Below are 10,419 nucleotides of genomic sequence, written 5' to 3'. Positions count from 1 at the left end.
CTTTATGCATTCAATTACCATTCATTAATTCATTTCATTTTATATTTCAAAATTATTACTCATCTCACTTCAAAACTAAATTCATTTCTCACATAACATTTCATACCCATTTCTACATCATTTCTCATCTCTAATTTCGTATTCACCTTCATCATTCATCCTCCATCTCCATAAATCATCAATGAAAGGTTCTTTAGATAAACAAAGAGGTAAGTGACCCATTCCTTCCTTCATTCCACTTGAGGTTCCCAAGGGTAATTGAACTAAGGTGAGAGCTGATAAAGAGATGCCTATGCCAAAAATCAAAATCGTTGCTTTGGGTAATCCTTCACATGTCTTCTTCCTTGTCTCCAGATCAAACTCTAGTTGTGTTGGTTCACAAAGTTAGCCATTTGATCTTTGGAGACGGCCAAAAAATTTATTCTGAGCAATTCATGAACAAACAACACGAAGTTGAATACTATGTTACTAAAGAACCTGGCTTCCTTAAAATGGATTTTCTAAAGCCTTTTGAGAATCATAATTAATTGAACTTTCTGGCAATTAGTAAGAAGTTCAATTAGTAAGAACTTTCTATACATATTTCATTCAATACATTCAATTTAACTTTTCACTGCCTAAATTAAAAACAGAAGTTAAATTCAACCGAAAACAAAATCAAAAGACCAAATTCATGAATTTCATCATACGCAAATCACGTAACATTTTATTTCTCATCATATCAATTCTCATTGCATTGCAACAAAGACTAATAAACAAACCCACTAACCATCAAACCAACCCAAACCACAACACCAAAACCCACCGAACTTGCTTTCGAAGGAGACGGCGCCGGAGCATCCAAAGCGGACTTGTGAATCAGAGGTGGCGACAAGCCACTTATGGGAGACGGCGCTGCAACCACGGTAGGAGGAGGGTTACGGTGTCTAACTGCCATGACTAAAACAATAAGTTTTTGACCTTGTTTACAATGATCAATATTGCCAGTGATGAAAAAATACGGACCCGAATCACCGAGCTTGAATCTCGAATCTCCATCGTCCATCTTTTGTTTTGGATGGTTGATGTTGCAGGAATCATAGTCTTCCTTCTTCACCACAAGAACTGAATCACTTTTTTTATTGTACTTGAAATCTACAATATAGTCGAAATAAAAACGTTATAATATAAAAACATTATGATTACAAGGTTGAGAAATAATGAATCGGACTTACTGAGAGTGTCATTGACTTGAAACCTGTTTCTCTGGGCCCAATGATTGTAGTAATCAAAAGGTTTGAGATCCCAACCACCAACATGAAACTCTAGCCCTTGAGATGAGGATGAAAGGAGCAACAATGGTGTCAACAGAAACATAAGACCGAGAAACAAAGCAGGAGAAGAAACCATTTTGGTATCTGAGTTGGTGTGTGAAGAATGAGAATGTAATAATATATATAGTTAAGAATTGATAGAGGTTAGAGTAGATAACCGTTGAGCATGGGAAATGTATATACTCCAGCGAAAATAATGTGTTTGCTTGCTGGTTGTGGCATCATGATGTATTGGAACTTTGGAAGCATGTCATATATTGCGGGGGGTTCCATAGTCATATTTTTGTCTGTTTTTTCTACCACGGTTACATTTACACTTATGCTATCCTTGCACGCAAGGCTAAAGAGTAATCCCTATAATTGACAGTATAAAAAAGTTATAAGAAAATTGAAATGTATAAAGCAATACTTACCTCCACTAGTTGAATTTATGTAGAATTTAGTCATGGTTGTTAACTCCCAAAATTGAAATATATGCAGTCCTTCATCATTTGAGTTATATTTACGAACAAATCTCACGTGTTTAGTGCAATAAATAAGAGAATATTGAAAAAGAGCCCATTCAAAAATCATGTGATTTATATTAAACAAAAATCATGAGTAGAATGAGCAAGTATATCACGAGTTTATATTCATAAACTCACGCGTTACTCTTATTAAACCGTGTTTTCTCTTGATAATGTGTTTTATTCTGCATTGAGTAAGAGAAAATTGGTAAAAAGTTACATTGGTAGTCGGGTTATTGTTGTAAGGAGAAAATGGGATAACACATGGAGTAGATATATAAACCGGCTAGGGTTGAACAATCTTTCGATTTGCATCGATATCGGACCTAAAATTGATATATAATTAAAATTGTTGTTTCTTTTTTTACAAGCAAGATGAATAATTAATTGATTAGATTACAATGGATACTCTTGCTCAATCACTACGAGAACCCAAAGACAAATGAGAGATTGCAAACGAACTACTGTAGCAACCTGCCTAAAAATTTCAGCTTTCGAGTCGCCACCTATTCTGAAGGGCGAATAGGAAACCCTACGCAGATAAGAGATTGAGGGTAAGTTATTATAATCAGACTGAGGGAAGGTATGAGGCACCCTCAGCCCTTTCCTAAAGGCTAACAATCAAAGATTAGGGTTGCATGGCAGGAAATTAGGGAGAAATGTGGCAAACAGAATTTTAAGACATGATTGAGATTTTGAAGAGGGGGACTCGCCTTGTTGCCAAGTGCCTACGTACCTCCTTAGGGAGGATCAGAGTCTACGTAGTTCGGGAAGAGTTGTACGCCATTTAGAGTTGGAATTTGATTTGATATGGTTTTTTAGAGGCTTTTTTGGTCAGCCTATCGCAGTTTGGGTTTGTAATTGTAGTTTTGAATGGAATTTAGAATTATTAGGATTTAGGGCGTACAACCCTGATTTGGCACTATTAACCGCGATAATCGATTGATTCAATTACCATAGTTAAAAGATTTGAAATTTGCATCACTACCAATTTTAATCGATTGATTCGATTATCACCAATAATGAATTAAGGTATATTTTAATAATTTTTATAGAATTTTTAGATGCATTGTTACCCCTCGTAATCGATTGATTCGGACCTAAAATTGATATATAATTAAAATTGTTGTTTCTTTTTTTACAAGCAAGATGAATAATTAATTGATTAGATTACAATGGATACTCTTGCTCAATCACTACGAGAACCCAAAGACAAATGAGAGATTGCAAACGAACTACTGTAGCAACCTGCCTAAAAATTTCAGCTTTCGAGTCGCCACCTATTCTGAAGGGCGAATAGGAAACCCTACGCAGATAAGAGATTGAGGGTAAGTTATTATAATCAGACTGAGGGAAGGTATGAGGCACCCTCAGCCCTTTCCTAAAGGCTAACAATCAAAGATTAGGGTTGCATGGCAGGAAATTAGGGAGAAATGTGGCAAACAGAATTTTAAGACATGATTGAGATTTTGAAGAGGGGGACTCGCCTTGTTGCCAAGTGCCTACGTACCTCCTTAGGGAGGATCAGAGTCTACGTAGTTCGGGAAGAGTTGTACGCCATTTAGAGTTGGAATTTGATTTGATATGGTTTTTTAGAGGCTTTTTTGGTCAGCCTATCGCAGTTTGGGTTTGTAATTGTAGTTTTGAATGGAATTTAGAATTATTAGGATTTAGGGCGTACAACCCTGATTTGGCACTATTAACCGCGATAATCGATTGATTCAATTACCATAGTTAAAAGATTTGAAATTTGCATCACTACCAATTTTAATCGATTGATTCGATTATCACCAATAATGAATTAAGGTATATTTTAATAATTTTTATAGAATTTTTAGATGCATTGTTACCCCTCGTAATCGATTGATTCGGACCTAAAATTGATATATAATTAAAATTGTTGTTTCTTTTTTTACAAGCAAGATGAATAATTAATTGATTAGATTACAATGGATACTCTTGCTCAATCACTACGAGAACCCAAAGACAAATGAGAGATTGCAAACGAACTACTGTAGCAACCTGCCTAAAAATTTCAGCTTTCGAGTCGCCACCTATTCTGAAGGGCGAATAGGAAACCCTACGCAGATAAGAGATTGAGGGTAAGTTATTATAATCAGACTGAGGGAAGGTATGAGGCACCCTCAGCCCTTTCCTAAAGGCTAACAATCAAAGATTAGGGTTGCATGGCAGGAAATTAGGGAGAAATGTGGCAAACAGAATTTTAAGACATGATTGAGATTTTGAAGAGGGGGACTCGCCTTGTTGCCAAGTGCCTACGTACCTCCTTAGGGAGGATCAGAGTCTACGTAGTTCGGGAAGAGTTGTACGCCATTTAGAGTTGGAATTTGATTTGATATGGTTTTTTAGAGGCTTTTTTGGTCAGCCTATCGCAGTTTGGGTTTGTAATTGTAGTTTTGAATGGAATTTAGAATTATTAGGATTTAGGGCGTACAACCCTGATTTGGCACTATTAACCGCGATAATCGATTGATTCAATTACCATAGTTAAAAGATTTGAAATTTGCATCACTACCAATTTTAATCGATTGATTCGATTATCACCAATAATGAATTAAGGTATATTTTAATAATTTTTATAGAATTTTTAGATGCATTGTTACCCCTCGTAATCGATTGATTCGATTAAAAAGAATAACAAATTAAATTGAAGGGAAGACGGTTAATCATCACAACTAATAAAATAGTTGCAACCATTTAATCGAATATAATTTAATTGGCATATTAATTAAATAAACATTTTAATTAAAATTTATTGTTGACCATAGCGATTAATTGATTTAATCGGAACGAACAACAAATTAGAGTTTTTAATATAATTATTACATATTAATTTTATTAGAAAAATAATTATAATACAATTAATATATATTGAAAATATGTATCTCAGTTAAAATAAACAAAACAATTAAAATTTATTAATTTCATTGAGACTTTTATCCAGTGTGATTATATTGAGGGTGTATGATATGGGGCCTTGAATCAGGAGCGTGAGATCTAAACCTAGTGAAGATTAAAGGCCAGATTTAAGGGGTGCATGGTGCTCTGTGTGCAGGTGTATGCACTGGATCACATAACATTTCACAGAAAAATAATATGTTGGAGGGAGGGCTCGAACCTGCGACCCTCCACTCCCAAACGCGTCTCACAACCAACCAGCCAAGCCAAGCGCTTTGTTTAGTATACGCTTTCAGTAAAACAAATAAGACAAAAGGTTCTAAATGGGAAAGCACGCGCGCGAGATTCAAACGAACCACTGGGGTACTGCCACGCAGTCGTCTTCTTCACAGATTTCACATAGAGTCTGCAAATTTAGCTACGAGATTGCTACGGCTTTGCTCGTAGCAAATCAAATACGAAAATAGCGAACAGAACATACACTCACATAAATCTTTCGCGACCCTTGAAATTGTCTCGTTTAAGCCATGCGAATCCACTTATATATTCAATTTGTCTCAATTTTACACTTACAGAAAAACCCCAATTAAAACCCTAAAAAAACCTTACACGGCCGTTAATGGTGACACACGAACAAACCACCCAAACTTGAATTCAATCATTCAGAAACGTTCACAAACATCATATGAATTATAATATACTGCCAATGATCATTGAGAATGCATATATTGGTCGGATCGAGAAGGTTTTTAAAACGACTCACCTTGACAAATATGAGGTAATTCTGGGGGTGCTGAGGCAGAGAAGTGATCCACACACGTTCCAAATCCCTTGCAGAAGCTTTTGAAACCTTTTATTCTTGTTGAAAGCTTCAAATTCTCCAAAACCGAATTGATGTTCTTGAAGCTTTTTTTTGGTTCTTGCACTCTTGCCTCTGATCAGAATTTTTCGCCCCAACCCTTGTGCCTTGTGTTTAGTACTTATAGGAGATGCAATTTAGGTCAAAAAAAGAATCAAAAAAGCCTTTGAATCAAATCTTTCCATTGTTGAGAAAATTTGATTTTTCTTGAATAAAAATCTTTCTATTTTGGTCATGATTTGCATTTGGTCTTTCCATATTGATTATGCACGAAATTAACAATATATTTTGCCATTAATACTGATTGAAATTGGCCCCTATGAATATTGTATCATAATATTTGATTTTATACTTAATTAAATCATAAAAATGAAATAAAAAAAATATTAAATCAATTAATTTGATAAATTTCGTGCCCTTTTGTTTTGGACAAGATAATGGCTTGTGGATCAAGTTTGTACCATAAAATCATAGGCCCATTTGCAAAATTTCTCCTTTTGAACCCTCCTTTTTCACATTTGGTCCCTCAAAATCACCTAACTTTGATCAAGCATATCTCACTCAATTTTTAAGCTATGAGGGAGATCTAATACTTTTTAGAAACCTCAAGAGGTCCTCTACAAGCCACTTTGGAACATATTTCTCATTTGAAGCTTTTATCTTGATCATATCTCTTCTGGGAAAAAACTACTTTTGAAGGATGCCTGAAAAATGACCTGTAATCTTTTGCCTCGTATCTTCTAAATGAAGCATTTCTAGCCTTGGCTTGTGAGACACAAAGTTGTGGAGAATCCAATTTTCTTCAAGATAGGCTTTGAGTGGGGAATTTTTGATGTTCCATGTGAAAGTTATGCCCAGTCAAAGTTGGGTTGACTTTCTCCTAAGAAACCCTAATTTGAACCATTTCATGTTTGTTCATTTTTGAGTTTCTATTAATGGAATCATGATCAATTCTTGATCAAATGATGGTTATGCACTCCATACTTGATGTTTGCCCAATGATTAAGGTTTGGATCATGCCTTGATTGTAATTGACCTTTCAATTTGGATCAGTTGACTGTGAATTATCTGGATTATGTGAATGAGCCATGCTTTGAGATTTGAGCCTTGCTTTTGTTATGAGAAAAGTATGGGAGGTAAATTTTGGGGTATGACAGCTGCCCCTATTTAATTACCTTTGATTGAATGGAGTGAGAATACGCAGTTCTCACGTCTTTTGATCGAAGAGTTATTAAATAATGGAAGACCCCTTGAATTTGCCTTGTACCCGGTAGTGGAGAAGGATGCCTTGTTAAAGTAGTTACCTTACTTATGGCGCTAGCAGGGGTTTGCAACTTATGGGTAACTCACTTACTATAATTCTAGTAAGTCGTCGCGGTTGGTATACCCATTCACTATCGTAGTTGGAATAAGTCTGTCGCAGATGGTATGACCCACTTACTATAGCTCTAGTAAGTCGTCGTAGTTAGCCATACCTGCTTACTATCGTAGTTGGAGTGAGTTTATCGTAGATGGTAAGGTCCACTTACTTTTCAGTAAGTCGTCGCAGTTGACCGTACCTACTCACTATCGTAGTTGGTGTAAGCTTATCGTAGATGGTAGGGCCCACTTACTGTCAGTCTAGTAAGTCGTCGCAGTTAGCCGTACCTGCTTACTATCGTAGTTGGAGTAAGTCTGTCGCAGATGGTATGACCCACTTACTATAGCTCTAGTAAGTCGTCGCAGTTAGCCATACCTGCTTACTATCGTAGTTGGAGTGAGTTTATCGTAGATGGTAAGGTCCACTTACTTTTCAGTAAGTCGTCGCAGTTGACCGTACCTACTCACTATCGTAGTTGGAGTAAGCTTATCGTAGATGGTAGGGCCCACTTACTGTCAGTCTAGTAAGTCGTCGCAGTTAGCCGTACCTGCTTACTATCGTAGTTGGAGTGAGCTTATCGTAGATGGTAAGGTCCACTTACTTTTCAGTAAGTCGTCGCAGTTGACCGTACCTACTCACTATCGTAGTTGGAGTAAGCTTATCGTAGATGGTAGGGCCCACTTACTATCAGTCTAGTAAGTCGTCGCAGTTAGCCGTACCTGCTTACTATCGTAGTTGGATTAACCCCAAAAGGGTTACTTGTCTTGATGCGGGCGAGTTACGTGTATAAAAGGTTATCTTGCAAATGTGTATGCTTATGATTTTGTTATTTGTATGATGAATGTTTGTATGCGAATGCAGGTCATGTGAATGTTTTGTATGTAAATGCGATGTGTATGAGTGTTTATGTAAGTGAATATGTAAGTATGATGACTTTGGGGTACTATCTTTTGTCACCCATTGGAATTTGTTTAAGATCTTTCGAGCAACTTTACGGGTCTTGACTCAGACCGCCCGGGGCTAGTATGTTGGAATATGGCGGTGTTTTTTAGGGTTATCATATCATCAGGCGTATATTGGCTGCCGGAGGTATCGTGGTTTTATCCCCTTTATTTCAGTCTAATGATTTGTAAGTTTCCTGTTTTAAATACGAAGTTTAAAGTTTATGAGAAATAAATTATTCTTTGCACTTGGTATTGGAATGATAAGAGATGCAGTGTGAAAGGGAAAAGCTTTTATTGATTATTGCCTTAAATTGGCGAATGTACAAAGGGTGTGAGAGAAAGAAAAAATGACAAATAGAAATGACATTAATACTGCTATTGCTCTTTTTTTTGCTATCGAGGGCCCTAATAATCCTTTGACTTCGGAAGTTGATGATTGCTCGATTTCCTATCCTTTACGAATTGTCTTGGGCTCGTAGCTTGAAGCCTTACCCCTGCTAGGCATAGTACCTCTTGACTGCATCTGAATTGATTGGGTGCGGTAGCTCATCCCCATCCATTGTAGTGAGGACTAATGCCCCTCCTGAGAACACCGTTTTTACAATGTATGGACCTTCGTAGTTAGGTGTCCATTTTCCACGGGCGTCGAGTCGAGGTAACAGTATCTTCTTGAGGACAATGTCACCTTCTTTGTAGGTTCGAGGTCGGACCTTCTTATCGAACGCTTTTTTCATCCTCTTCTGATAGAGTTGTCCATGACACAAAGCTGTCAGTCGCTTTTCTTCAATGAGATTAAGCTGATCGAAACGAGTTTTTACCCATTCCGATTCTTCTAACTTTGTGTCAGCTATGACTCTTAATGACGGGATCTCCACTTCGATTGGGAGGACAGCTTCCATACCGTAGACTAGGGAGAAGGGAGTTGCCCCTGTAGATGTACGCACCGAGGTTCTGTAACCGTGTAGGGCAAAGGGAAGCATCTCGTGCCAATCCTTGTATGTTTTCACCATCTTTTGTATTATCTTTTTGATATTTGTATTTGCAGCTTCGACAGCGCCGTTCATTTTAGGCCTGTATGGTGAAGAATTGTGGTGTTCAATCTTGAACTCCTCGCACAGCTCCCTCATCATGTTATTGTTCAGATTCGACCCATTATCGGTGATAATCCTGCTTGGAACCCCATACCGACATATGATATTATGCTTGATGAACCGAGTGACTACTTGTCTTGTTACGTTGGTGTAAGAGGCAGCTTCGACCCATTTGGTGAAGTAGTCTATGGCGACTAATATAAATCGGTGTCCGTTCGAAGCTTTAGGTTCTATCATCCCTATCATGTCGATTCCCCACATTGCAAATGGCCATGGTGAACTCAGAACGTTCAACGGGTTTGGTGGTACGTGCACCTTGTCAGCGTAGATTTGGCACTTGTGACAGGTCCTTGCATATTGGAAACAGTCGGCCTCCATTGTTAGCCAGTAGTACCCTGCTCGCAGTATCTTTCTAGCCATTGAATGTCCGTTTGCATGAGTTCCGAAGGTTCCTTCATGTACCTCCCTGATAATCTCCTTGGCCTCGTTTTTATCTACACACCTCAACAACACTGAATCATAGTTCCTTTTGTATAGGATGCTTCCGCTTAAGAAGAACTTGGATGCAAGTCTCCTCAGTGTCTTTTTATCAATGGTTGAGGCATTCTCCGGGTATTCTTGTTTTTCCAGGTACTTCTTAATGTCGTGGTACCATGGTTTGTTGTCAGACTGCTCCTCAATCGTGAGACAATAGGCAGGTTCGTCGAAGTGCCTAACGGTTATTCGTGGTTCGTGGTTTGGCCAGGTCACCTTGAACATAGAGGAAAGCGTTGCTAGTGCATCGGCTATTTGATTTTCTTCCCTCGGGATATGAGTAAAGGTGATAGTATCAAATTCAGCTGTCAACTCCAGTATAAGGTCTCGGTATGGGATTAGCTTTGCATCTCGAGTGTCCCACTCTTTGTTGACCTGATGGATTACCAATGCTGAGTCTCCGTATACATCAAGGAGTTTGATTCTTAGGTCGATCGCAGCTTCTAACCCCAATATGCATGCTTCGTATTCTGCAATGTTGTTGGTACAGTCGAAACATAGTCTTGCAGTGAAGGGTAAGTGTCGGTCATCGGGAGATGTCAATACTGCCCCTATGCCATGTCCTAGTGCATTTGAAGCACCGTCGAACATGAGTTTCCATACCAAACCCGGTTCGGGTCCCTCATCGGGTCCCGGTATTTCATAGTCTCTTACTAGCATAATATCCTCGTCGGGGAAGTCGAACTTCATAGATTGGTATTCCTCGAGTGGTTGGTGGGCAAGATGTTCTGCCAAGACACTCCCTTTTATTGCTTTTTGAGTTACATACTGTATGTCGTATTCGGACAACAACATTTGCCATCTTGCAATTCTACCCGTGAGAGCCTGTTTTTCGAACACGTATTTCAAAGGATCCATTCTCGATATCAGCCATGTGGAGTGGTTCAGCATAT

At 38.1% G+C, this 10,419-nt stretch overlaps 1 protein-coding gene across 1 annotated transcript; it reads right to left on the bottom strand.

Annotated features, from left to right (window-relative positions):
* Positions 1-718: 718 nt before the first annotated feature.
* Positions 719-1,412, bottom strand: LOC131607218 (early nodulin-like protein 3). The gene is made up of 2 exons (XM_058879237.1): positions 1,215-1,412; positions 719-1,134 (listed from the first exon to the last, which is right to left on the bottom strand). Exons 1-2 carry the CDS (start codon positions 1,387-1,389, stop codon positions 749-751), a joined length of 561 nt encoding a protein of 186 aa, XP_058735220.1. The 5' UTR covers positions 1,390-1,412; the 3' UTR covers positions 719-748.
* Positions 1,413-10,419: the final 9,007 nt, after the last annotated feature.

Source organism: Vicia villosa, linkage group LG5 (genome assembly GCF_029867415.1).
Source record: "Vicia villosa cultivar HV-30 ecotype Madison, WI linkage group LG5, Vvil1.0, whole genome shotgun sequence".
Lineage (NCBI taxonomy): Eukaryota > Viridiplantae > Streptophyta > Magnoliopsida > Fabales > Fabaceae > Vicia > Vicia villosa.
Note: the sequence above shows the minus strand (reverse complement) of the source record. Positions and strands in the feature narration are given on the sequence as shown.